The sequence below is a fragment of the Eucalyptus grandis genome, chromosome 2 (genome assembly GCF_016545825.1).
Source record: "Eucalyptus grandis isolate ANBG69807.140 chromosome 2, ASM1654582v1, whole genome shotgun sequence".
Lineage (NCBI taxonomy): Eukaryota > Viridiplantae > Streptophyta > Magnoliopsida > Myrtales > Myrtaceae > Eucalyptus > Eucalyptus grandis.
In genome coordinates, this window is record NC_052613.1 from 10,410,127 (window position 1) to 10,436,366 (window position 26,240).

At 40.9% G+C, this 26,240-nt stretch overlaps 2 protein-coding genes across 3 annotated transcripts; one reads left to right on the top strand and one right to left on the bottom strand.

Moving 5' to 3' along the window:
• The first annotated feature begins 13,386 nt into the window (after positions 1 to 13,386).
• On the top strand, positions 13,387 to 17,694 carry LOC104422068 (exonuclease 1). Of its 2 annotated transcripts, XM_010034294.3 has the most exons (12): positions 13,387 to 13,522; positions 13,608 to 13,644; positions 13,745 to 13,919; positions 14,041 to 14,119; positions 14,830 to 14,874; positions 15,009 to 15,158; positions 15,275 to 15,389; positions 15,684 to 15,784; positions 16,001 to 16,098; positions 16,192 to 16,284; positions 16,470 to 16,690; positions 16,910 to 17,694. In XM_010034294.3, exons 1-12 carry the CDS (start codon positions 13,445 to 13,447, stop codon positions 17,461 to 17,463), a joined length of 1,746 nt encoding a protein of 581 aa, XP_010032596.2. In that variant the 5' UTR covers positions 13,387 to 13,444; the 3' UTR covers positions 17,464 to 17,694. The 2 variants fall into 2 exon arrangements, with proteins under 2 accessions (XP_010032596.2, XP_039163236.1); XM_039307302.1 differs by lacking the exon at positions 16,910 to 17,694 and having other exon boundaries at positions 16,459 to 16,635.
• Positions 17,695 to 18,318: 624 nt separating this feature from the next.
• On the bottom strand, positions 18,319 to 25,212 carry LOC104422088 (beta-glucosidase 44). Its single transcript, XM_010034319.3, has 11 exons — positions 24,800 to 25,212; positions 24,517 to 24,575; positions 23,939 to 24,014; positions 23,777 to 23,848; positions 23,585 to 23,672; positions 19,947 to 20,199; positions 19,705 to 19,820; positions 19,285 to 19,502; positions 19,154 to 19,185; positions 18,947 to 19,049; positions 18,319 to 18,857 (listed from the first exon to the last, which is right to left on the bottom strand). Exons 1-11 carry the CDS (start codon positions 25,041 to 25,043, stop codon positions 18,580 to 18,582), a joined length of 1,539 nt encoding a protein of 512 aa, XP_010032621.2. The 5' UTR covers positions 25,044 to 25,212; the 3' UTR covers positions 18,319 to 18,579.
• Between the last annotated feature and the right edge of the window lie 1,028 nt (positions 25,213 to 26,240).

Here is a 26,240-nt window from a genome sequence, read left to right on the forward strand (position 1 = left end):
CGGTTACGATCCCAATCTATCGGCCCGTGACACATGCATCTGAAGACCGTGAAGCTAACTCTGAAGTGTAAAATACTATGACTATTGATCACTTGAGTGTGAAGGGTAACAACATTCGCGACTACATCCTTCTCGACAGTTTGAATCTAGAGACCTGTTGGTAGAAGAGACACTAAGGGTCAAGCCCAAGAAGCCAACTACAAGAATGTGAACTTCATTTTTACTTTGTTGAAATCATTTTTAACTTTACCTATCTTGATCCTCGTTTCCTTTTCAGTTCTGCTATGTCATGAACAATTGTGCTACTTGCTATGTCAAGGAGGGCTGTGGGACATGGGTGAGGCTATGGATGGGGGCATGGACATTAACTTCTTCTTGCCAACTTACATTGAGCAATGAGCAAATGCTGGTTATTTTGCCGTTGTGGTTCGATATCTTTGATGTTGATTTAGGCGTGAAAACTTTGGTATTGCAATTCAATTCATTGATCTACTTATAGGAAATTGTAGTCTCCCTTGAATGTGGATCTTAATATGCTTGGATCTTAATATGCTTAAGCTTGAAATATAGAGTACAACTTCATGAATTGCAGAGGCACAATACTATAGCCACTAGTGAGGAATTTCAAAATTCTCCTTTTGTTTTCAGTAGGTAGATTTGCAAGTATCTTTACTTGCTCATATAGATTAGGTGGGACATCTCGTGTCTTACCGCTATGAACTTGCCATGGGGTTCAAAACAATTCTTATGTGAATTCAATGCACATGGACTCAATGCATCTGGATCATCAAGTACGAGCGATTGATTTCCACTAGGTCCAGTGTCTTAGTTTCTAATCTTACTCCTTTATTTCTATATACTATGAAGCCGCATAATACGTTCACGAGCTCAAACACACATGCTGATATGCCCACAAGCTTAAAGTTCATCCAACAAGTCCAAAATCTAGAACAATTGAAAGTCCAACACAAATGGACGAACCAAAGGCAAAATGAAAAACCAGGCTAAACTAAAAACATGTCGGTTGGCAAGTAAATAGGGACACTAGCCACCGACTTGGAGACGTATTAGGCACAATCAGGGCAATGCCTTTCTTCGAAGTGGTGCGTTGAGCTTCAGATTTCACAATGAAATTTTCCCCTGTGCACATGAGCCCAAACAACCAATATAGCAAATACACTAAATCAAGATAATTATGTCATGTGAGATATATGGCCTTTGTTCCACCATCCATCCAATTAGAACAGGGTTGAGATGGAAAAAGGTAAATACGAACCTAAATAATGTGATCGTGTCCATTAGAGCCAACACAACATAATGTTTGATTCAAGTTAGCAGAAGTACAAGTTTGAACCATCTATTTTTTTCAGAAAAGTAGTCATAATATAACAAAGGATAGACAAAAAAAAAAAAAAACACCTAATTTGTAAGACACTTAATTCCTACATCTTCTCGTCAGTCATTTGCACTTTCTCATCAATCTTCTTGAGTTCATCCTTCAAATGCTTAAGCAAATACTTAGGGCGCGTTTGATAACATTTATGTTTAAAAATTATTCCAGGAAACAGAAATAGAAAAAAGTGTTTCTGTTCCGGGGAATAATTTTTGAACAAAAAAATGCGTTTGGTAACTGTATAAAATTTCTGTTTCTGGAATAGAAAAAGAACAGAAACACGTTTGGTAACTGTACAAAATTTCTGTTTCTGGAATAGAAAAAGAATAGAAACACGTTTGGTAACTGCACAAAATGTCTGTTCCAATTTTTTTCAAGTGTTTTTTTTAATAAAATGTATGAATTATCATTATCATGAAATGCTCATCACTTTAATTATGTTCATAGTAAGTGAAAACAAACATTCTAAACATGATCATATTTGCTTACTTAGAAGAAATTTTTTTAAGTTTGTACCAAAATTTTCCCAATTGTTTTTTTTTTTTTTTTAATAAAGTGTAAACTTGGTTTTGAATTCTCATTATGATAAAATGCTCATCAATTTAATTTTGTTCATGGTGAGTAAAGTCAAACATTCTGAACATGGTTATAAGTGCATATTTTGAAGAAAAATTTATAAATAAACTTTGTACCAAATTTTTGTCACGTGCCTTTTTTTAAAATAAAGTGTAAACTTGGTATTGCGTTATCACTTTAATGAAATGCTCATCAACTTAATTTTGTTCATGGTGGGTGAAGACAAACATTCTGAACATGGTTATGTGCATACTTGGAACAAAATTTCGTAAGTAAAATTTGTACAATAAGAGCTAGCTAAAAGAAGAATATTTTATAGATCTCTACATAGACCCTTTCATACATAACATCACAATAATGAAGTAATATAGTTTATTGTTCAACTTCATCACATTGAATTTGATAAGTGAGTACTTAAAACCAAAATTACAAAAGTCGGAAACACAAAGTCATGAAGTCTCAGGCATATTATGATCCCTCGCCATTTTATTTGCAATCCTTGTCCTAAGCATGTTTATTCCAGGTGCATCATGCAATGTATCATTTGCAACCTCCACGTCTGTAGGTCCGCATGGATACTCCGGATCTCCATATAGGGAAAAGTTTCTATCCATCGCATCTTGATCACGAATGTAATTATGGAGAGCACAACAAGCAATTACAACAAGTGCTTGCTTCTGAATTGTAAATGGAGGCATCTGTCTCAAAATGGTGAAACGATTCTTTAATGTCCCAAATGACCTCTCAATTACATTTCTTAGTGAAGAGTGCTTCTTGTTGAACAATTCCCTTGCTGTCCTTGGTCATCCCCCATTCCCTCTATACTTGCTTAAATGATACCGATCGCCTTTAAATGGAGTTAAAAATCCTGGAAGTATTGCATAACCTGAATCTACCACGTAATATTTCCCTATAACATGATATATATAAATTTGTTGTGATATTCAACCATAATATATAATCATAAAATTGTCTTCATAAACAAAGTAAATACCAGGTGGTGGTCGGGAAAATTGCAGTTGAGGATTTTCGAGTGCTGCTAAAAGCACTCGACAATCGTTGGTAGATTCTTCTCATCCAGCATACACGAAAGTAAATTTCATATCAAAAGAGCAAATACACAGTACATTCTGGGTTGTTCTCCCACTCCTACCTCTATATGGAATCTGCTGAGATACATGGACGGTAGCATCTATATGGGTGCCATCCATAGCACCTACGCAGCCCTGTCAATATATTAACAATCTAATATCATATAAGATTATCAACTACATGTATTTGACGGTATAAAATCAATATAAAAATCATACCTTGTTGAAATGATGTCAAAGGACAGTGGTTTTATTATCTCATTTGAAAGTTTGATCATTGCTTTCAACACTTTGTTGAAATACTTGCTGATTGTTTCTCCTGAATGTTGGAATCTCTCACATAAATCTCTATTTGAGTTATTGTGAGTAACCACATAAGAATATCCCAACTTGTTCATCTATTTGAACATATCAACTATCTTTCAACCAACCCCTTACCCTCATTAAGTCACATAAATTCAGAAAAACATGTCTCTCAATCCTAAATGCTTCATATATCCTATCTGAATGTCCATAAACAATCTCCCTTATCCGTTCTGCTCCTAATAATTGACTGTCCCTAATAAGTTCTCTCGTATGCAGGGACGTGTCCATCGCAGCTAAGCAGAACCACGCTATCAATATGTTAATATCATCATCCAAGAATTGTTCAACTGGTTGTACCTGCTCATTAGACACACTATTTGTGACATCCAGATTTCGGGTTTTAATTTCGACTGAATAAATAGGGCCGTTTTCGTTCAGTGGAAGCCAGAGATTATGAAATTGGGATGCAAGTACGCCACTATGGTAAGGAAAAATACCAATTTGATTGATGAGGTGTTGAATGGATTAATGTGGGTCAATTTGATTTAATTCAAGTGGGATTAAGATTCAATTGGAAGAGAATTAAGTGAAATTGAAGAAATTGTTGCACAAAGTTTTATGCCCCGGCGGAAAATGAAATTGGACCCATTGAAGTAGGTTGTAGAGGAAATGAGTTAGTGGAAGATGACATGGGATGATGTCATGTTGGTTGGGCCAAGGAGAATGAGATTTGGACAAGTGGGGGGTGGATATTGGCTCTTGGAAAGGCACCCATCAACATCATCTTCAAGCTTGGGACTTGGGAGGAGAGAGAAAGGGAGAGCTTTGACCGGAAGCTAGCCGCTCGATGCCGCCCCTTCGCACGCTCGCTTGGCCGTCCGCCTCCGCCGTTCATCGCTGTCGCGATCGCTCGTTCGTTCGTCGCCGCCGAGCCAGCCCGCCCATCGCCGTTTGTCGTCTTTGTTCGCGTGCCTCGCCCGCTCGCCCAACGGGCGAGACCGAAAGGTTGCGGCACCGTCGGAGAAGCTACTCGCCACCCACGCTTTGCTCGCCGTCGCCGGAGTCGCCGTCCTTGCCTTGTGTCGCCCATCGCCGCTCGCCGTCTCGCGCTCCGCCGCCGCCCGCGCTCCCCCGCGCTTGGCCGACATCCCGAGCTGCTGTCCAGCTCGTGTAGGAATCGCCGGAGCTCCCTCCGCTGCCTCCAGCCACCGTGAGACCCCGCTGTTGGCCGCATGGCACCGCCGCAGCTCCTCCGCCGTTCCTCCTGCCCAACCGGTGCCGGATCTGCCGTTCTCGGCCCTAAATCAGTGGTTGGAAAAATGGGTATGGAAGCCCATGTTTGGCCCGTTTTGGCCGCCTTCCCGAGCCCGGATGCTCGGCCTGCTTTGAGGAAAGTTGTTCTCCTCGGCGTCCCCGTCGTTTTGGTCCGCTCGGCTCGCTAATCCGGTGAGTTTAACTCACTAAACCTTGATTAGAGGGTTAATAATGCTTTATGGGTGCTTAGTTTATGTTAAGTGTTATTAGGTGGTTAGTTTAATTCATTTAAATGTAGATTATATTAAGGTGTTTGATTAACTTAAATTGTGTTTAATTTAAGGTTAAGTGAGTGGTTATATTAATATAAACTATGATGTGACATAAAGGAATTTACTTTTGATTTATTTAAATATTTCGAATTTTTTAATAATTTAATAATATTATATTATTCGAAATATTAAAATATTATTATTTAATTATTTTCGGAATAAATTTAATTAATTATTAAATTCTGAAAATTTTGTTAGGACCCTAAATTCTCATAATTTCGTGCCGGTCGCTTTCTGTATAATCAGATTTTGAAATTGATGATTGGATATTATAAATTGAGTGTGGATTGTGAAAAGTATGGATTTTATTTAGAAAATTCCAAGTGTCGAGTTTGACATTGAAATTGGATTGTTAATGGTTAATATCGTAATTGGATTATGTGAGTGAAATGTAAAGTATCCAAGGATCAGTATCGAATTGTTGTGTGCTAGTTGAAAGGCTCGGGTCGTAGTAGTGGCTAAGCCGACTGGATCCTTATTCTGCTAGAAATGCCGTCAAGAGAGTGACGTGGCTTGGGTCGCAGTAGTGGCGGGACCGACTAGACCTTTATTCCTCGAGAAATGCCGTCGATAGAATGACGTGGCTTGGTCACAGTAGTGGCGGGACCGACTGGACCTTTATTCTTCTAGAAATGCCGTCGATAGAATGACGTGGCTTGGTCACAGTAGTGGCGAGACCGACTGGATCTTTATTCTTCTAGAAATGGCGTCGCTAGAATGACGTGGCTTGGTCGCAGTAGTGGCGGGACCGATTGGACCTTTATTCTTCTAGAAATGTCGTCGATAAAATGACGTGGCTTGGTCGCAGTAGTGGCGGGACCGACTGGACCTTTATTCTTCTAGAAATGCCGTCGATAAAATGACGTGGCTTGGTCGCTGTAGTGGCGGGACCAACTGGACCTTTATTCTTCTAGAAATGGCGTCGCTAGAATAACGTGGATTGGTCGCAGTAATGGCGGGACCGACTGGACCTTTATTCTTCTAGAAATGCTGTCGATAAAATGACGTGGCTTGGTCGCAGTAGTGGCGGGACCGACCGGACCTTTATTCTTCTAGAAATGCCGTCGATAGAATGACGTGGCTTGGTCGCAGTAGTGGCGGGACTGACTGGACCTTTATTCTTCTAGAAATGCCGTAATGTTAGCAGATAACCGACCTGCGAGTAGGCTATGCCCTTGTTTGGCAGTGAATGACAATTGGAATGCATGTTGAGTGTTGTCGATGGGTCGGATTATGGGACGGAATTGTGCGGCATGGAATGGGACGTGTCATAACGATTTAGTCTTATAATCAGGACTCCCGTGGTTGTTGGTTATATGAAAGTGAATGCGTTTCGGTTGTTTAAGTTCCTATTTACTATCTGTGATTGAGCAATTTGAATTGTGCTAACCTGCAGGAAGGAATTGAGGCGAGGTAAGTTCTCTGTGTGATGTGGCTAGGCCACCCTTGGGCGTATTTTCTTTCTAATAGGGGTTTAGGGGGTTGAACTTGCTGAGACATTGTCTCATCCCGGTTGTGGGATTAAAATTTCAGGTCCCTAGTGGATAGAGCGGCCAGATAGTTTTGGTTGGTCTTGAGGAGTTGCAGAGGTGAAGTCATAAGGATTGGAGAGCGTGTCCGACTTGTAGGTCGTAGGACAGTTCATTTTTTACGGCCGGTCTTTTGTAGACTTTTGGTTGTAGGCCTTCGTCTGTAACTCCGTTGGTTTGTTTAAGTGATTGGTTGTGAAATTGTTTCCTACTTTTCTATCCCGTATTTCATTATCAGGGGTTTTATAATACGTTCCGCTTGCGCAATCATAAATGAATGGGGTCGGCGACACTACCTAGGAATGTCGCATTTGCATGACCATGGTGGGATGTTGGCGCGCTCGAGGTTCGGGGCGTGACACTATTTGATCCCCCTTCCATAGTACCTATACAATCACAAAAATGACCAAAACATCAATATAGATTTTGAAAACATATCCTAATAACAATCAATAACATAAGTCATAAAATCTCAATAAGATATGCCATTACATATAAGTACAAGAGTCTCAACACTAATCATATTTGAATAAACTAAAGATTAATAGATAATATAAGTTATATAGTCTAATGAAACTCCATGCAATTCACGAAAGTATATTTCCAAACATCTACTAAAGGAATTGAAGAAGTTCAATCCTCCTTGCGGAGTGTGGATGTAATGAAAGCCTCCCTCCATTCTGGCGGCGCATGCTCGTTCCCTTTGTTTTTATTGTAAACATCTTGCTCTATCTCGGGTATACTCGGTAGAATGGACTACGGTAGATATGGAGAAAGGGTCTACAGGTGGTTGTGTAGTCCCTGAGCTCGCATAGCCACCGCCGTTGACTTGATGACCTAACTTTCAGAAAATCTTGTATGTACAAGTTTCAGCAATACCAGATTGGTTACTCTTTCTTCTCCGCTTACTATTTGGAGTTCTATTCAATTTGTGCTTTCCACGAACTGAAGTTCTAGCATCGTCTGTTGTAAAAAGTCTGTCATCACTGTGGTGTCCAATGAAATCATTTGCATTGCTACCATCATAGTCATCACCTGCATTGACACCATAAGCATCGCCACCACTGTTGTCACCACTTACATTGTCATCACCATTGTCATCATCATCCGACACATTCACATCTTAAGCACTTCCTATGGCGTGATCCCTAGTAGCATATGTACCACCAAAAACAATACAGAGCTCAAGATACTGAGGAAATCCATTCTTCCTGAATCTTGCTCACTCGACATTATCCTACAATTTTCACAATAATGACATTTCAGCAATATAATCATATATTTTAAAATTGACATCTATAATGATATCAAAATGACCACAAAGTTAAGAAATACCTTGATATGAGATTCCCATATACTTGGGTGCCGACAACAACTCTTTTGTTCACATTATCCCAATCAAATCCGGGAGAAATGAGTTTGTGAAAACGCCATACTGTTTTTTCAGTTTGTTGACCTTGTTCCTCAGCTGTACCATGGTAAATTGGAATCCTGTCTGTCTACTGAGTTCAAATTGTACATTCCTCCACCCCGCTTTGTTGAAAGTGGAAGAGGTGCGGTTTCCCGTTTTGACCTCATCCACCAATAAACCGATAAGTATATTGGTTACAGAGTCCGTCCACTTTGCATTGAATGAGTGTCTCTCAGATGCCATTGAATCTTCGACCGATTGAGCATCACATGAGTTATGAATTAAATCAATAACATAAAACCGTAAGAACTACACGCCATACACAAAATCAACATTGTAACCTATATGGATCCGTATACCCTATCCTATTTTGTGCACAGTCCAACTAAATTATAAGATCTCTAAGATTAAGGCAATGAAAAAAGAAGCCGAAAGGCCAACCTTAGCGTGCGGATGACTTTCCAAAGTCAGCAAATTGTGATTTATGTGGCAGGGACTGGCAAATTCCGGACAGAGCAAGGCGGAACTTTGGATGGATCCATCGAAGTTCTCAAAGCATCAGCATCGATAATGGATCCACCAACACCAGTATTGTTCACCTGGGAAGGAGACAACTAATTGAGATAGAGTGAGGATGTACCTTCAGTAAAGAAAAATTCAAGACAAGAAGCAATAAGGCAACAACTAAACAGCACCCTCCATTCTCTGCAAATCCATAACTTAAAGAGAAAAAATTGAAGCATTATAGCCATAAGATACCAAGGGTCTCGCATAATGTATAATCCCCAACATTCATTTGGAACCAATTGATTCTAAAGCCACTTTAGTTTTTTGGAACAGTATCACCTGACATAATCAAGCAAGCGAAAACCAACATACCGTTCCGGCACCAAGCTCCAACGGAACGACTTTGTCAAACTCGAAAAAGTGGACACGAAATCGGATAATGCTAGTTCGGCTTTCCAAACCTGAACAAATGGGGGGGGACAAAAACAAAAAAGTCATCTAATGTCAAGCTGTTTCACAGCATCTAGAATGAGAAGATCATGAATGTAACTAATACCTTTCGACATTCGGGATAGAAGAAGTGATGTTATGCTGTATGATCACACTAAAACAATGCGAAGATGGTTACTGCACGTCGAGAAAATGTCCAATCATCATTGCCATTTTGTAGGAAAAAGAGGATGCAAAAGCAAACCATGTGAGCATTGTGTGGTTAAAAATGGGCAACCCGGAACCAGAATCGATTTCGTAACTCTTAATCGAATGAATTCTCACGACAGACTAGTTAGGATTGCTAGCGAATTCAAAGCAAATTGAAATGCATGTACAGTTTAGAAATGGATGTAGAAGGGGATAAGAAAAGACACTCACGGTCTCGCCTTGTTAAAACGAGGTCACCATCCTAGTTGAGCACAATTCCTCAGTGCTCTGCAAAAATCCCCAAGCAATTAAACTATGGTTCTCACCTACCTAATGAACAAGATCACCAAAACAGAATGGCTCAAAAATCACAAGTGCAGCTCTCTCCATTCTTAGCTTAGAGATCAGAGTAATTCAGACAAACTTTATCAGCATCAGGAAAGCCTACCTTCGTGTTGGACAGCTCAGGTTTGTGGGTCAACTCTAGTCAAAGAAACAAAACATCAGAAGTGATTCCGGATCTAGTAACCGAAACTAGAACCCATGAAGTTGTTCAAGCGCATAAACAGGAAGGATTCTTGTGGAGCACCAGAGGAAAATAAAATCACGCTTGAAATGGATTATAGCCCACGAAAAAAAAAGAATTATAATTGTAAGCCTTTTAATATGAAGTAACAGAAGTTAGAACCAAGTTATTGTTTATGTAGAAGTGATTCCTAGAGCCAATTTTCCAATCCAACCCCAGCTTAAACAAAAGAAAAATCAAATCTTGATGAATAAAGTGCATTAGTTTACTACAAACAACCAATGCTAAAGAACAAATTACGAAGCAATAGCTTTGTCTGAGGAACAAAACCCATCCCCACCAGCAACAGGCATAATCGTTAATTTGCATCTAGGCAAAAGTTCAACCACAATAGACCGGTACTCTTTATTCGTATCTACTATGATAAAAGAAACAGCGATTGCGACACCGATCTATACTCTTAATGATAATGACACCAAAAAGGGGATCAAGAAACATGGGTTTTGCCTTTACCGACGCCCATAACTCACAGACAACCAAAAAACAACGAAAAAACAAAAAGGAACGTCGACAATGAAAGACGAACTATGTTTGAAGACAAACCTGAAAATGAGCGATGGCATCGGCAACAATGACGTAGTAGAGCGGCGTCGTGAGGACAAAAGGGTCGATCTCCGAATCGCCGTTGCTCGACCCGGCCTGACACACGGCTCCATGAGTCGCCGCTGCCGACGAAGAAGGAGAAGAAGAGAAAAGGGCGTGGCGGAACAACCGGTCCCTCAATCGGTCGCCATCCTTGTCGCCGTTGCCGTCGCCGTCCCTGCCACCGTTGCTGTCCACAGTCCATGCCCGTCGCGATCCACACAGTCGCCGTCGTCGTTGCACCTTGAAGACGAGAGGAGACGGGAGAGAATTAGAAATAGGGTTGGCCTTTGCTGGTTTGGTTAATCTTAATGGTTCTACTTTTCGGTTTATTGGGTCGAGCGTGAGCGCGACGGAGAAGCAAGTGAGCGGACGCTCGCTTCTCTCGCTCGCTCGCGGCCTTTGAGTGGGCTCGGCCTGCTCTACTTGCTTGAGCGAGAGAAGCAAGTGAGCGGATGCTCGCTGTTGCTCACGCTCGAGCGAGTTGCGAGCGAGTAGAGCAGCGACCGTCTGCTCGCTCGAGCAGAGAAGCAAGTGAGCGGACGCTCGTGTTGCTCACGCTCGAGCGAGTTGCGGCGAGCGAGCGGCGACCGTCCGCTCGCTCGAGCAGAATCAAGTGAGCGGAGCGCTGTTGCTGCTCTGCGGCGAGCGGCGGAGTAGGGCTCGTTACAAGCAAACGCTCGATCTAGGGCACCGTTGCTCGCCGGATCTGGGCGGGCGTGCTCGTCCGGATCTCGAGCGAGCAGACGAGCCCAGCTGCTGCGAGATCGCGAGCAACGGTGCCTTAGATCTGGGCAAGCAACGCTTGCCCGGATCTGCGAGACTCGCTCGAGCAAGCGTCTCGCAGATCTGGGCAAGCGCTGGCTCGAGCGAGCCCTCATGCTCAAGCTCAGACGGCATCGCCCGGATCTGCGAGGGCCCCATTAGATATTGGTGAAGGAGGAGCGGTGAAGGAGGAGTAGTGAGCGGGTTCACTTGGTGAAGGAGCAGCAGCTGTCGGCGCCAGAGAGGACGACGGTGGAGAAGTCGGATGGTCTCGAGACAAAGGCGGCTGTCGGTGCCGGAGAGTGGGAGGCGCTGGAGAAGACGACGGTGGAGAAGATGCGGGGAGGAGACGCGCAGTGTTCGAAGGGCTGAGTAAGAAATAGAAAAGAAACAGCTCTGCTTATGTTTTTGTTCATCTTTTGTTCTTCAAATGTGTTTGAAATAAGAAACATAATTTTTTGTTTCTTATTTTTGTTCCACATTTGTTTACGAAACAAAAGAACAAAAAAAAAAAGTTGTTTAAAAACAAAAAAAAAACGAAAACAAACGCGGCCTTAATGTTTCTCATATCATCTTCAAGCATTGCAGGCGAACCCTTCATGAAAGAACAAGCCACATCGCTTGCAGGTGAACACCAAGAAAAGAAGTCACATGTCTTGTTCTCACAATTATAGTGGAGCCTGTGTTTATTTTTCTTGGATTTTGAAATTCTCACAACAACACGTTTACCACAGTTACACATTTTGTTTTAAAAGGTCAATTTGGTCCACTCTTGACCTCACCACCAGAATCACGAGCAATATAATATGGGCAAGAGTGACACAGAACTGCAATTTAGAAACAACCTATTATTGATAGTCCATAAACTACAAGCACATTCATCCTTAACTCATCTTCCCCATAAAGGAAAGTGCTAGTGACAATGCATTGGTACAAGAATTGAAGACATTTTTAAGCTTGAGATGAAAAACATGTGCTCATTTATAAAATAAACTACAAGAAAGGACACTTGATACACCAATAATTGGTTCCATATCAATGAGCCATAAATTGCTCCATATGGATGAAGACAAGATTATTACTTTGGTGAACTTAGCAATTGGAGTTATAGATAAGAGGACCTATTTGTTAAAATGTTCCACTCGGTATTCCATCTCCTTCTCTGCCATGCCAAAATCTGCCAAAGTAGAGACTCATAAGTGCAATGCATGATTTCAATGACGATAACAAGCAAATCATCTCGAGAAAAATTGCTTAAGTCCATTGAACGTAACAAAGACATCAAATCACTTTCTCCAAAAAAATTCAACCATCATGGAGGAAAGAGAGAGGGCAGAGCAAAGGTTGCAAGAGTGAGGGAAAAACATGATGGTGAAGGCAACTGACGGAGGTGGTGGCATTATGGTTCACAAGCAGAGAACTTCGAAAGAGAGAGAGAGAGAGAGCAGAGCGAAGGTCACGAAGAGCGAGGGAAATATCGATGGCGGAAGCAGAGGCAGCGGTGTTGATGTCATGATTCACGAGCAGAGGTGCTTCGCGGAGGGTGGGGAGAGAGAGAGTAGAGCGGAGGGCATGAAGAGTAAGGAAAAACAAGAGTGAAAGATGTGATTTTTTACCAACGTGAGAGAGTGATTTTTTTTTCCTCCGTAACGGAATGAAGCAATTTCTAATGGGGAGAGACAAGAGAGGAGAGAGAGGGTCTGTTGCGTCTACAATAAATAAATTTTGAACTTGGTGGGCTAGGGTTTTTGATAGAGAGAGAGCAATAAATTTGAATATTTTCCGTATGAAATTAGTATAACATATGTCCATTATTGAATGATTTTTCAAATGGCCTACATAAAGTATTCTATTCACCTAATATTCTCTCATGAAGTGGAAAGAAAGGTATCCAATTTTTTTATAGGTGGGCCCGATTGCCACGTGTTGATTCGTGGGTGGTTTTTACATATGCCTACTTGGCATATTAAACACAGCCTATATTTTCACGATAATGGGCAAAAAAGAGAAAACTCTGAAATAATGGCGGAAATAGGAGGCGCGAACCACCGCTAAAAATTTAAACGCAAATCGCGGTAAAACGGCGTCGGGAGGTTTCCGTATCCGAAAATCATTTTTCCTCCTGTTCGTTCACTCTTCTCCCGGTTACGTCACGGACCAATCAGAGCTCCCGCCTTCCTTCCCCATTCTCGCCCCGCAACACGTGGCGCCTATCCATTCGTCGGTTCGAATGAGGATCGTGACAGCCGCGTTCGTTCAATCTCGAGCCTTTTTTCATTTTTTCCTTTTACCATTTGTTATCATTCCCGCCATTTTCTCCGCCGCTAAAACACGAAACCTAGGAAAACACCCCCCAACCAAAAAAAAAAAAAAAACAAGAGTCAACGGATCAAAACCAGCTCGTGAAAAAGAGGGTAAAAAAAAAAGAAGCTCCCGAAATCAAGAAATCCGAACGAAATCTGGAGGAAGAACGATGGGGATCAAGGATCTCCTCAGGTTCATGAAGCCTTACATCGAGCCGGTCCACATCAAGAAGTTCGCCGGCAAACGCGTAAACCATCCGAAACCCGATTCCAGTTCCATCCTCGATTTCGCATTTTTCTAACCTTCTTGATGATTCATGTCTCTTTTGGCAGGTGGGTATCGATGCCTATTCATGGCTTCACAAGGGAGGTAGAGTTTTGTTTTTTGTTTTTTCATTTTGCCAATACCCATTTGGTTTTCCTTGTTTTTGGATTCTCGGGTCGACTGAAAGATCGAAACTTTGTTCCAGCTTACTCGTGCAGCATGGAGCTCTGCCTCAACACGGACGGGCCCAAGAAGTTGCAGTACCTGAGATATTTCATGCACCGGATCAACCTGCTTCGTCACTACGAAGTGACCCCCGTGGTTGTGTTTGATGGGGGGAGCATCCCGTGTAAAGGTGCCACTGAGGATGAGAGGCAGAGGTCGGGTCATTGATTACCCACATTTTGTTATGAGTTTCCGGTTCGATGGCGACGATTGATATGATTTTTGCGTGACATTTAGATTGTGAATTGTGTTGATGGGTTGGCTGTTGTGCTTCAGGAGGAGGAAAGCTAATCGCGACCTGGCCCTGCAGAAGCTTAAAGAGGGAGATGTCAAGGCTGCCTCGGAGCTCTTCCAGGTACCGACCGACCATCCATTCATTGATGATCTGGTGCTAGGTTTGATCAGGGTGGTTTATCAGGAATTGACCCAATGTTTTGCTTAGCTGTCCATGCAATTAGTTTTATCGACAATGCATTTGGTGATGATGAATCCTCAAGTGCAATTAGTGCAGTTCTTCGTGAGTTGGCCCTCTCCTCTCTTTCCCACTCAAATTAGTCGTGTGTGCTATAGCTCGAAATGAGCAGGTCATTTGGGCGTTTCAGCTATTTGATGGGCCAACAGAAGTACAGTTGGCTTCGTCATGCTTCTGTCAATCATCAATATACAATTCTCAAGGCCAAAACACTTGGTGTGCATTTAAAGTAGGCAATCTGAATGAAGCTTTTGTTATACAAGAAACTGCCGTAGCTTGGGGATTGTACATTTTGGCAAGTGAGTGGCACAGAAAGGCCAATGCCAAACATTGTATGGAATGCGATGCTGTGAAATGCAATTGTTTTGTCTAAGAAGGTGCAAGTTCTTTGTGTTAAAGTATTGTGTATTAAACTGTAACTTCATCTACTAGCTTAAACTTTTGTAAAGATTTGAAGGGGCTTCTGAAATTTTTTTATGCTTTATCCAGCTAAAAGACAGGAAAGCAGTCTGTTGCCTGCACGGTCAAGATTTAACCTTTTGCTCATTGGATGGTGCTTGATCTCATAAAAAAAAACACTCTATCTTTTGCAGAGAGGAGTGAGTATTACCCCATCCATGGCACATCAATTGATTCAGGTACATGATTGCTGCACTATAGATGCATTTTAATCATCTGTCGAAGTTCAGAATTTGGGAGAGACCTTATAGAGATGAGTGATCTGAATCCTCTAGTACTAATCTTGCAAGTCTCTTCATTGCTGGGTTTCTAGATATTGAAGTCGGAAAACATTGAATTCATAGTAGCTCCTTACGAGGCTGATGCACAATTAGCATATCTCTCAAGTCTTGAGGCAGAGAAAGGTGGAGTTGCAGCTGTTATCACAGAAGACAGCGATCTGGTAGCATATGGCTGTCAAGCTGTAAGAAACTCTACAGAAAAGTCATACAATTTGAAAAAATATCCATCATTCTCGTTACGGCTTCATCTTTTGACAATGGTTCTTGTTTTCCTTTTGTCTGCACCACCTGCAAACAGATTCTATTTAAAATGGATAGGTATGGCAATGGTGAGGAGATGTTGCTGCAGAAGGTTTTTGATTCCACAACTAGTACACCTTCCTTTAAAATTTTTGACATGGCACTATTTACTGGTGAGTTACTACCATTTACAGGCAAGTTTTGGATATTAGATTGTGTTGATATCGTTAGAAGTAAGACACAAGTTTGAAGTTAAAATTTAGCACCATAATGACATGATCGTGTTTCCATTTTTGTTGGGCATTTTTGCGCCTGTTATAACTTTCTCTGAAAACCAATGAAGTCCTTAATTTCCAGAAAGTGTAAAAGAATAAGAGTTTTAATTCTCAATGCTTCTCTGTGGATGAGATTTATTCCCAAGAAAGAGGATCAATCTGAAAAAGGAAATGCTTCATGTCCCTTTGCAGGTATGTGTGTCTTAGCTGGCTGCGATTTCCTTCCATCTGTTCCTGGAATAGGGATAAAGAAAGCTTACTCTCTGGTTTCCAAGTATCGAAACATTGACCGTGTAAGTTCTCTCTTTGCTTCTCAAATGGCAAAATAGCTCACTTATAACTCCCAATGCCCATATAGTTGAAATTACACGTAGAAAAGTAGTTCTAATAGCATAAGAGTGCAACATTATCAATTTTGAAGCATGTATTTGTAACTACTAGCCCTGATAAAATGCTAAAACTTCCAGAAAAGGTTATGATTAAACTCCATATGGGCGGTTTTGTTGCAGGCATTATCAGTTCTGAAGCTTGAAAAGGGAAATCAGATGCCTGAATATTATAGCAAAATTTTCCATGAGGCAGTAGCAGTATTCCAGCATGCTCGAATGTAGGCGAAGCTCCCAACTTAAGTTTCATTTATCTGTATTTAATTGCAGTCCTCTTAATGTACATAAGTTAACTTAGTTTGCTCTCAATACAGATATGACACCATCACGAAGAAACTCAGACACATGAGACCTCTTTCGGAAAAGCTCCTGCAGGCTCTAGATGGAGAGCTGGATTTTCTTGGACCGTATCCTCTTTTTGCATATGCTGTTGGATAATTCCAGTTTCATACAAAGACAAGAACAGCCTACTTAAAAACTTGGTGGAAGTTCAGTGAGACCTATGGACCCTGTTAAAGTGTGCCAATAAATGTAATTTTCTTACAAACAAAAGGAAAAACAGTTTACTCCTTAACAGTCAGTCATAAAATAGGGATGTCCCTCCCTCAATAGCTATTGCAATTGCAGAGGGAAGGGTGGACCCATCAAACATGGAAGCATTTGATACTCATCAAACTTCTGGATGCCATGTACCTATCGACATCATACCAGCTTCACGTCAACTTTGGCAAGATGAGGCTACTGCTTTATCAGCAGAGAAAGACTGCTTCTTCGTCAACATCTCAAATGAATATATGAAGGCAGACTTTACAGGTGTACTTGCATAATGTGCATCCGTTTATATATTATTGAAATGGTTTTTCATTTGCTTTCCTAATTCAATGAATTATTTACCATATAGGATTGAGCATCTTTAGCCTTTTAAATTACGCATAAAACACATGTTTGTCACTCAAACTTGTCTTGTTGGCTCACAATTGTGATGCAACTTTCACCTTTGATGACCGTATACTTGGTTTGTGGCATGTACAGCAATGAAGGAGGAGCTCAATTTACAGGAAAGGAAGTTCAGCAATGAAGCAGCTGTGCTTTCGAGACTAATGTTGCCGCCAGAAACCTCGGGAGATGTGGGGAGTGTTGCAGTCTCTGAAAGCACGTCTGTAAAAATCCCCAACAACAATCCTTTCAAGATAAGAAAAGTTGGTAAAATTCACTTGAGTCCAGTGAAGAAAAGCAACGACGAAGTTTCCCTTCTGATAGACGTCGAAGAATTGGATTTGCTAAGTCCAAGTTCCAACGAGGTTTCATTAGACATGTCTGAAAAAAACCGTTACATGAAAAGAAAATGGGATCAAATTAGCAATGATCTCAAGGACGGTGACACTGGACATCGTTCTGTATTGACTGAGGTGGGAAATTCAGGCATCTTCTGCAGTGCATTAGCGTCTCAGGAGAGTGTAACTTCTACTCCTAACTTCAATACTAGTGAGAATAAGCAAGCTAGACAGACAAAGAAAGTGAAAAGAAGTAACTGCAAGGGATCAGAAAACAGGACAACTATTTTGAATTATTTTTCTCGTGTATGATACGTTAAAATCTTTTTTTCCCCAATTGAGCTATTTTGATATGAGGCTTTTAAGTAAATTTTTTGTTTCACTTACATACTCATGAATCCTTTAGCAGAATAGATCAGAGCCATTACCGATAGATCAAAATTAATCTAGAAGCCAGAATTGTCTGTATAAAGGAATGAAATTGCTGCTGATTTTCAGTTAACTTTATAATTTTGATCCTGTTAAAAGTATACTCTTCTTGATTCCTTTTCGACTGTAAGTATGTCCAAGCGGATCATCAGAATCACGAGTAGCATTCATGAGTTTGAAACTATCCCACAAATTCTCTGCCCAATGGCATCACTCGGTGAGTGTTAACTTGGTGATGGACTGATAAGTAAATGCAAGTCATTTGCTCATCCTGATTACTTGGTAACCTGTGCGTTGAAAAGTAGAGTCAACTCTTGAACTGGTGCACATTTACATCAAGAGTTGGCTGTTCATCTCTTTTCTTCTGATATGATTTTCAGGTACTTTTTGCCATTTTGAGAATCTAGAGAAGGCAGATGTTTCTGTGAGCACAATGTTAAAGATTCCAAGGCCTCTCGCAATTAGCTTTTACTAGACAGCATGAATGAAAACTGAACATGGCATTTGGCATGCGTACAACAAATTTGAGCTGTTTACGATAGCCACCCAGAAGATTTGCCTCTGCATTTCCTTGAGCTATAGCATAATGTTCAAGGAAATCGACTGTTCTTGTGCAGTGCAGTAGCAGGATCCTTCAACCGAATTTTGTATTTGGTCTTTCCTGGGTTCGGAATTCTATAGGACATTTGTAGTGTTCCTACTTTTCCAAATTTATGTTTATCAGCAGAGTAACTAGAGTGACTCTACAAGCGATTCTCGACTCATAACCTTGCAAATTATAGCATTGTCATGCAACACCATTTCTTTTATTACATTGACCCGCCTTAAGGTCAAATTCGTCAGCACCCTCTTTTTACCAAAAGAAGGCAAAACATAGAACCTGAGAACGAAGAAAACAGCAGAACCTCACCATTCATGATGACAGGCACTTCATGATTGACATCAATTATTCTTTTCTGAATTCTAAACCAAGGAAAACAGCTTCATCTTTGGGTCACCTCAGTTCTTTTTCCTGGTGAGCAGCTGCTTAAACCAATAGGCCGACATTTTTGGGTATCTCTTGAGGTTGGTATAGTTGACATAGACAATTCCGAACCGTGATGTGTATCCCGACCTCCACTCGAAGTTGTCGAGCAAAGACCATGCGAAGTAGCCCACTAAATTGGCTCCATCATCAACAGCCTTCTTCAGTTGGGTTAAGTAGCCCTTGTAGAAGTTGATCCTCGTGGTGTCATGCAGTCCTTGAGAAAGCGTGACGTTGCCCGGATCATCCATGCCTAAAGTTATAACATAAATGGCTGAATCGTTAGAAACGCCTCAATTACTTGGTAGAAGACGATTCAGGACTTATTGCACAGATATGTACCATTTTCGGATAGAATCATGGTGGGGTTGCCATAACGCTCCTTGATGTACATCACAGCTTTGTACAATCCCCAGGGTACATTATAAAGCCAGTAAGAATGTGCCTGCAGCGATTTCGACGTGAAGTCGGTCGCATGTAATTCACATAGATTAATGATTAAAACAAAGATCAGGACCATAGTCTAAACTGAGTGAATGTACTTCTTACCCTTGGACCAATAGGCACTCCAAGTTTTGCATCTGCAAAAATCTCAAGAATATTCTCTCAATACATGATCAAGCACAGTACAGTATAGTGTACACTCTATCTGACTATAAAGAAAGAATGAAGTATCTTACAGGCAAATCCGGCATTCCAGTCCTGCTGATACCCTGGGACTTTAGCTTTCGGCTGATTTGGGTCATTTATGTAGTAAGCTGTGTATTGGTTAATGCCGACAAAATCCATTGAGCCCTTCACCATCTTAACCTCTTCTTTGGTGAATTTCGGCAGCCTGTCCCCGACAATATTTTGCATTGTCCTCGGGTACTCTCCATACACAATTGGATGAATAAACCTACATTAGGACAATGTGACTTTAAGTTCTCAATCTATGACTTACACAGGTTGCTTTGATTGGGAATGCTTCCAAAATCATGTAAAGCTCAAGTTCTCAATCCAAATTGAAATGTGCAGAGACCAAATTGGTAATCAAGTTTAAGCAACATTGATTGGCAGTAGTTTGGCTAGATCTTGTAAGATGTAAGTAGCATTATCACCATCCAACGTGAAAGTCTCTTGCTCTTTGAGCTGCATAATTGTCGGCCTTCGATCTAGTAAGAGGCTCGTACCAAACAAAATCCAAAAGAATACCAATCCTTCCCTTTTGCTTCTCCTGAAAATGTGCACACATTCACCATTCATGGACAAAGTAGAGCTCAAATAGAAACAGATGAACACTGCTCCTTGGGGCAACAATAGTTGCATGCCAGAAATAACATATAAAAAATCGCATTCATACTTGATACTTTTCTCGGTATCTCTGAACCGCTGCAGCATGAGACAGGATCAAATGATGGGCCACAATGTAAGGCTCGGTTCCTGAGTTTCCTGCTGTGCAGTTCCCATAGGCTTTCGAGCACCTCCCAGGGGCAAAGAACCCGTTATCATATCCAAGAGCAGCCACCACTCTCGGCTCATTGAAAGTCATCCAGTTCTTAACTCTATCGCCAAATGTCTTGAAGCAAAAATCTGCATAATCGGCAAAATCTTTCCTGCATGGTCATTGTAGCCTATTAAATTATTATCCAATTTCTAGAAACTTCATTTGAGCTGGAAAATTCAAGAAAAAAATCTTAAAAAGTCTATTGTTCAAGAAAAAATTGTAAAAGAAACTACTAGATGATGGGCCCAAGTTGGTGGAGTGCCACTATAAATAGGGAGAGGGGGGAGCGGTAGACAATAGAGCAAAAACGTAAGCTCCTCCCCTTCCGTTTGTACTACAATAACTAAATAAAAAAAAGTTTTCTTTTGTTCCCTTGTGTTCCCTTGCTGCAAATTATTTTCTTACCCATATTGTTCTTTCCTTTACTCTCTTGATAGTTTACACACAAAACACACTTGCACACATATCAAACACAGGTTTCCGCAACTACCAACTGTGGTATCAAAGCCACGTCTTTGGTTGGTATTGGGCGTTTGTCCTATCTACCCATTTCTAAAACTACCCTTTCCAAATACCCAATAACTAAACCATGGCCAACTCTGTCTCATCCTCATTTCCCATCCCCATTTTTTTTTATGGGGAACAACTATGACTTTTGGAACATAAAAATGACTACATTTTTGATGGCCCAAGACTTATGGGACATTGTAGAAAAAGGTTGCAAGGCTCCGCAAGAAGGTGCAAGTGTTTCAAGGATCAACTACAAAAGGATGCAAGGGCACTATACTTTATCTAGCAAGCACTCTCAGAAACCGTATTTCCAAGAATAATTGGAGCAAGGACTGCAAAAGGGGCTTGGGAAATACTATGAGAAGAATTTCAAGGATCAGAAAAGGTACGCACTATTCGCCTTCAAACTCTGAGAAGAGATTTTGAGAATTCTAAAATGAAAAATTATGAGACCGTACAAGAATATTGTGGAAAAAGGAACTAGTTAATCAAATGAGAGTGATCAAAGGGTTGCTGAGAAAATATTGGTGTCACTTGCCAAAAATTACAACTCAATAGTTACAATTATAAAAGGAACTAAGGACTTGATGACCCTATGAGTGAGTGAATTAATTGGCTTTCTAGAAGCACATGAGAAAAGACTAATGGCACAAGCTGAAGATTCAGGTGAAAGTACCTTTCAGTCTAAAGTAAATATACGGTCTCATCAATCTAAAAATGGTGGAAGGAGCTCATGGAAAAATAAAGAAGGAGGAGAAACTATAAAAAAGGAAAATTATCTACCTTGTGGTATTTGCAAGAAAACAAATCATTTGGAGAACGATTGTTGGTTTAAAAATAAAAAACAATGCCGCTTTTGTAAAAGATACGGCCATGTAGAAAAAGATTGTTGCTCGAAAACAAATAATCGAGCAAACTATGTAGGAAAAAAGAAAGTGAAGAGAATACATTCTACGTGGGCCAAGCGGCAAATGATAATAAAAATGAAACATGGTACATTGATAGTGGGTGTAGCAAATGGGGGACAAATCTATATTTACTGATATTGATAAGTCGGTGAAATCCCAAGTAAAGTTGGGCAATGCTGAATTAATAGATGTCAAAGGAAAAGGCACCATCGCCATGGAAATGAATAAAAGCCCAATATATATAATGTATATCTAGTCCGTCGTCTTGCACAAAATCTCTTAAGTGTGGGCCAAATGATACAAAGTGGGTATTCTCTATATTTTAATAGAGATGCCTACATTATTTATGATAAATATAAAAATGTCATTGCCTCTGTTAAGATGAAAAATAAGAATTTTCCTATTCGATGGAAATATGTCAAAGATATAGCCATGAAAGCTCAACTTGATGATTCATGGCTATGGCATCGAAGATTTGGCCACTTCGATTTTGCTGGGCTAAAAACTCTCCATCAGAAAAATATGATGAGAGACTTTTCAACTATTTCAGAAATTTCATATATTTGTGAAGGTTGCCTCCTTGGAAAACAACAGAGACAGTCCTTCCCATCTGGAGGTGCATGGAGAGCTAAGAAGTCATTGGAACTTGTCCACACGGACGTGTGTGGTCTGATGAGGACACCTACACCCAATCAAAATAAATATTTCATCCTATTCATTGACGATTACACAAGAATGACGTGGGTATACTTTCTTCGAGAAAGATCAAAGGTTTTCTCTATCTTCAGAAAATTCAAAAGCCATGTCGAGAATCAAAGTGGCCAAAGAATCAAAGTCCTAAGGAGTGACAGAGGCACATAATACAATTCAAATGAATTTAATAAATTTTGTGAAGATGAAGGAGTTCATCATCAACTAACTGTTGGCTATGCCCCAAAGCAAAATGGAGTAGCCGGAAGAAAGAATAGAACCGTTATGGAGATGGCAAGGTCTATGCTAAAGGAAAAAGGACTTCTTAACTCGTTCTGGACAGAAGCAGTCTACACGGTTGTATACATCTTAAACAAGTGTCCAACTAAAGTAGTCCAAAATAAAACTCCAGTCGAAGCATGGAGTGGACGGAAGCCTTTAGCAAAGCACCTCAAGGTATTCGGAAGCATATGCTATGTCCACATCCCCACTCAAAAAAGGAGCAAGCTAGATGAAAAGACAGAAAAGAGAATATTCCTTGGCTACAGTGACCGATCAAAAGGCTATCGGGTTTACAACCTAAAAACTAAAAAGCTTATGATTAGTTGAGACACTGAGTTCGACGAGAATGCTGCTTGGAATTAGGAGAACGAAAAGATCGAGAACAAGTACATCACCTTGCCAGACATACCACCTGCTCAAGAGGAGTCAACATCACAAGAAGAAGGAGAAGTACTGGATTCCACCACTCATGACATAACTCCACCAAGCTCTCCAAGAGTGATGCAAGAAGAATCTACTCTAGAGTCTCCAGTACTAAGGGTAAAAGCCCTTAGAAGAATTTAAGGTGCATGCAACTTTGCTATTTTGGAACTAGAAAACTACGAACAAGCATCCAAAGAAGAAGTTTGGATAAAAGCCATGGAGGAAGAGATCAAGATGATCAAGAAAAATGAAACTTAGGAGCTTGTCGATCGACCCGAAGACAAAGAGATCATTGGTGTCAAGTGGGTTTACATACAAGATGAAGCTCAACGCGGATGGATCAATCCAGAAGCACAAAGCAAGGCTTGTGGCGAAAGGATACTTGCAACAACCAGGTATCGACTATACTGGAACTTTTGCCCCCGTCACTCGCCTCGATACTATTTGAACACTCATAGCCCTAGTAGCACAAAAAGAATGGAAGATCCATCAACTAGATGTGAAGTCGGTCTTCCTAAATGGATATCTTCAAGAAGAAATATACATAGAACAACCACAAGGTTTTATCCTCAAAGGGCAAGAAGAAAAAGTTCTCAAACGGTAGTCTGCCCAATCAAATTCCAATGTAGCCAAACATCATTTGTTGATCAAGTTAAATAAGGCACACCTGATGATACTTACACTACATTGGGACTCAACAGTCCCTGGTACTTCTTCTCTAATGCCTCTGGAAGATCATAGTGATACAGATTTGCGTAGGGTGTGATGCCTGCAAACAGATATTGCATAACATAACACGATTGTCTTAGTAAAAGATGTTGTGAAATCGAGACATGTTTTGGAACTCTTTTTCGGATTCATTTATCCATCTACCTTTGCTAAGCAAGTAGTCGATCAACCTGTTGTAGTAAGCAACTCCCTTCCAATTCACCTTCCCAGTTCCATCTGCATTATATCAAAAGTCAAGTGTTACACTAACTACTTGTTTGGCCGGGTCAGCTCCAAAGCAATAGGAACAAAAGATTTTGTTATTACCAGGGAAAATCCTCGACCATGAAATGGAGAAGCGGTAGGCATCGAAATTCAGCTTTGCCATTAGATCCACATCTTCCTGTAACAGCACGACACGATTGATTAGTGTGCGGAAACATATTGGATACACCGCTAAGTGGAATCAAGACATAATTATGGCGGGTTCATGTTTCTTTATGCACAATATCAAGCGGGTTGAACTACACTAGGAAAGAGCTTTGATTATTAAGATATCACATTTGAGAAACCGTTTCTCTCAGAAAATTGTCAAGAAGCAGGACCATAAAGCGAATATATGAATGGACCGTACATAAGAACTATAATAAATTGTCAAATATGATATAAATTAAACAAAGCTTAGAAATATTAGGACACCATATGTGTGTCTGAACGAAAATCTTTTGTTTTAGCCCTCAAGAGATCCAATGTAAATAATAGATTCCTTCTGTCTTTCTTTCACAGACCACACTATCTTTGAAAAGGGATCTTTTTGTCCCATCTATGAATGCATCGAGAGATCTTTTAGTAACGGACCGATAAGAACTTTACAAACAGATGGCGACAAGGAAAGAAACACCCACTTTGTACCGATGATACTGGTCCACCGAGACCTCCCCAGTTGCATTACCGGCCACAATTCCTGTACACATCACATGACCAGGACACTTTTAACACCATTAACAAATACAAGCATCAACAGCGAAAAGAGAAACCCAGGAAACTGTGATGTGCATCATGTTCTCTGTTACCGTGCTCGCCTCGGTTCCCGTAACTCGTGACCTTTATTACGCACTTTGGGAAACTAAGATAAAAGAAGATATGAATTTGAGAAGCATTGATGGATGCAAATGACGGAAGAAGTACCTGGAATCTTGACGAAGACGTCCCAGATGCTAGGCCCGCGTCCTTCTTTGTCGGCCATGCCTTCGACTTGATAAGCCGAGGTCGCCGTCCCCCAGACGAAGCCCTTCGGGAAGGCTGATCGGCTCAGCCCACCGGTGTCGAAACTCGTTGTCTCGGGGATCACCGTCTCTTCGGCCATTGTCGACCTCGCCACGAGGCCCAACAGTGACCACAACAACAGCATCGACGGCACTCGAATCCTCATCCTAACACTTCAACACTCTCAAGAGGGAGAGAGAGAGGGAGAGTTTAGCTTTGCCTTGTGAAGGAGAGCGACTGTTTATTTATGGAGCAAGGATGGTGTAAAAAATCTTGAAAGTTAGCCTCTCCACATCATCTGATCATTCTCTGTCTTCGCACAATACAAGAAGAAAATCTTAAACAATAAATGCGTTCCTGCTTATGGGTGAGTAATCCAGAACAATAAGTGCGTTCCTCCTTTGGGTGAGTAATCCAGAACAATAAATGCGGGCCCCTCGTGAACGGGAATCCAGAATGGCGGGTCCCTGTCATGGTACAAAAGTCGTAAGATGCTTTGAGTGGAACCGGACAGGGCTGAGAAGACAATCAACCTTATCTCATTTTATTTACCTTGCGGTGATGAGGTTCGTTATGGACCATCAAACGGCCGACACGCGGAGCCATCAAAGACGAGAACGTTTATGTTTTTGAGGTTTAAGTTGCACATGAACCGACGGGCATGGAAAAGGAATTAGCAAAGTGAGAACACCTAATTCGTGACTCATAATGCTTTGCTCGTGCTTGACTTGATTTGTACTGTTACGAACATATTTCATGGACCGGAAATTTACGTACCTAATGCTGTTATGAAAAGACAAATTTTAGAAAAGGACGATATGATGTTGGTTGTAACGATCATAGTTGAGGAATTGATTAGGGTTTTCGGAGGAATTTCAACTTAGGAATTGGATGTTGTCCGTTTGCAATCTCATTAACTAAGTGCACATTGCTTCAAGTTAGTACTAGCTACATAGGTCAAGAGCCTAAAATAATTGACTCATGGAACGTGTGAGCTGTTCCATAAGTCTCCAAGTAGCTGGTAGTGACTGTTATGTTTGATTGTTGAACTACCTTCTCCGCACATCTAATGTATTTCGTGAGGGTTCAATAAGGTATCTTCTTCGACCAAAAAAAGAAAAAAAGGTATCTTCAATCTTTTTCCATTTTCTCCTTGACAAAAGACCGACCTAGCATATGGGAATTTGCATAAGCAAAAGACAAAAGAGAAAGGCTAAACGAACTGACATTGATTTATAAGATTATTATATGAATTCAATACTATATTATAAGTGAATAATTAGGAAGCGGGCCATATTCAGTGGCAGGGACAAACACATTATCTTCCCATGATCGCACGACGTGTTCTCTCCTCAAGGCAAAA

Bases quoted from the DNA above. Each gene is read 5' to 3' on its own strand.
- LOC104422068 (XM_010034294.3), top strand. From the start codon at position 13,445: ATGGGGATCAAGGATCTCCTCAGGTTCATGAAGCCTTACATCGAGCCG. The intron at 13,523-13,607 runs GTAAACCATCCG...CTCTTTTGGCAG, and splicing joins AGAAGTTCGCCGGCAAACGC to GTGGGTATCGATGCCTATTC. The intron at 15,390-15,683 runs GTGAGTTACTAC...GTCCCTTTGCAG, and splicing joins TGACATGGCACTATTTACTG to GTATGTGTGTCTTAGCTGGC.
- LOC104422088 (XM_010034319.3), bottom strand. From the start codon at position 25,043: ATGAGGATTCGAGTGCCGTCGATGCTGTTGTTGTGGTCACTGTTGGGC. The intron at 24,576-24,799 runs GTACTTCTTCCG...TGATGTGTACAG, and splicing joins CGTCTTCGTCAAGATTCCAG to GAATTGTGGCCGGTAATGCA. The intron at 23,673-23,776 runs GTAGATGGATAA...ATCTGTTTGCAG, and splicing joins CGACTACTTGCTTAGCAAAG to GCATCACACCCTACGCAAAT.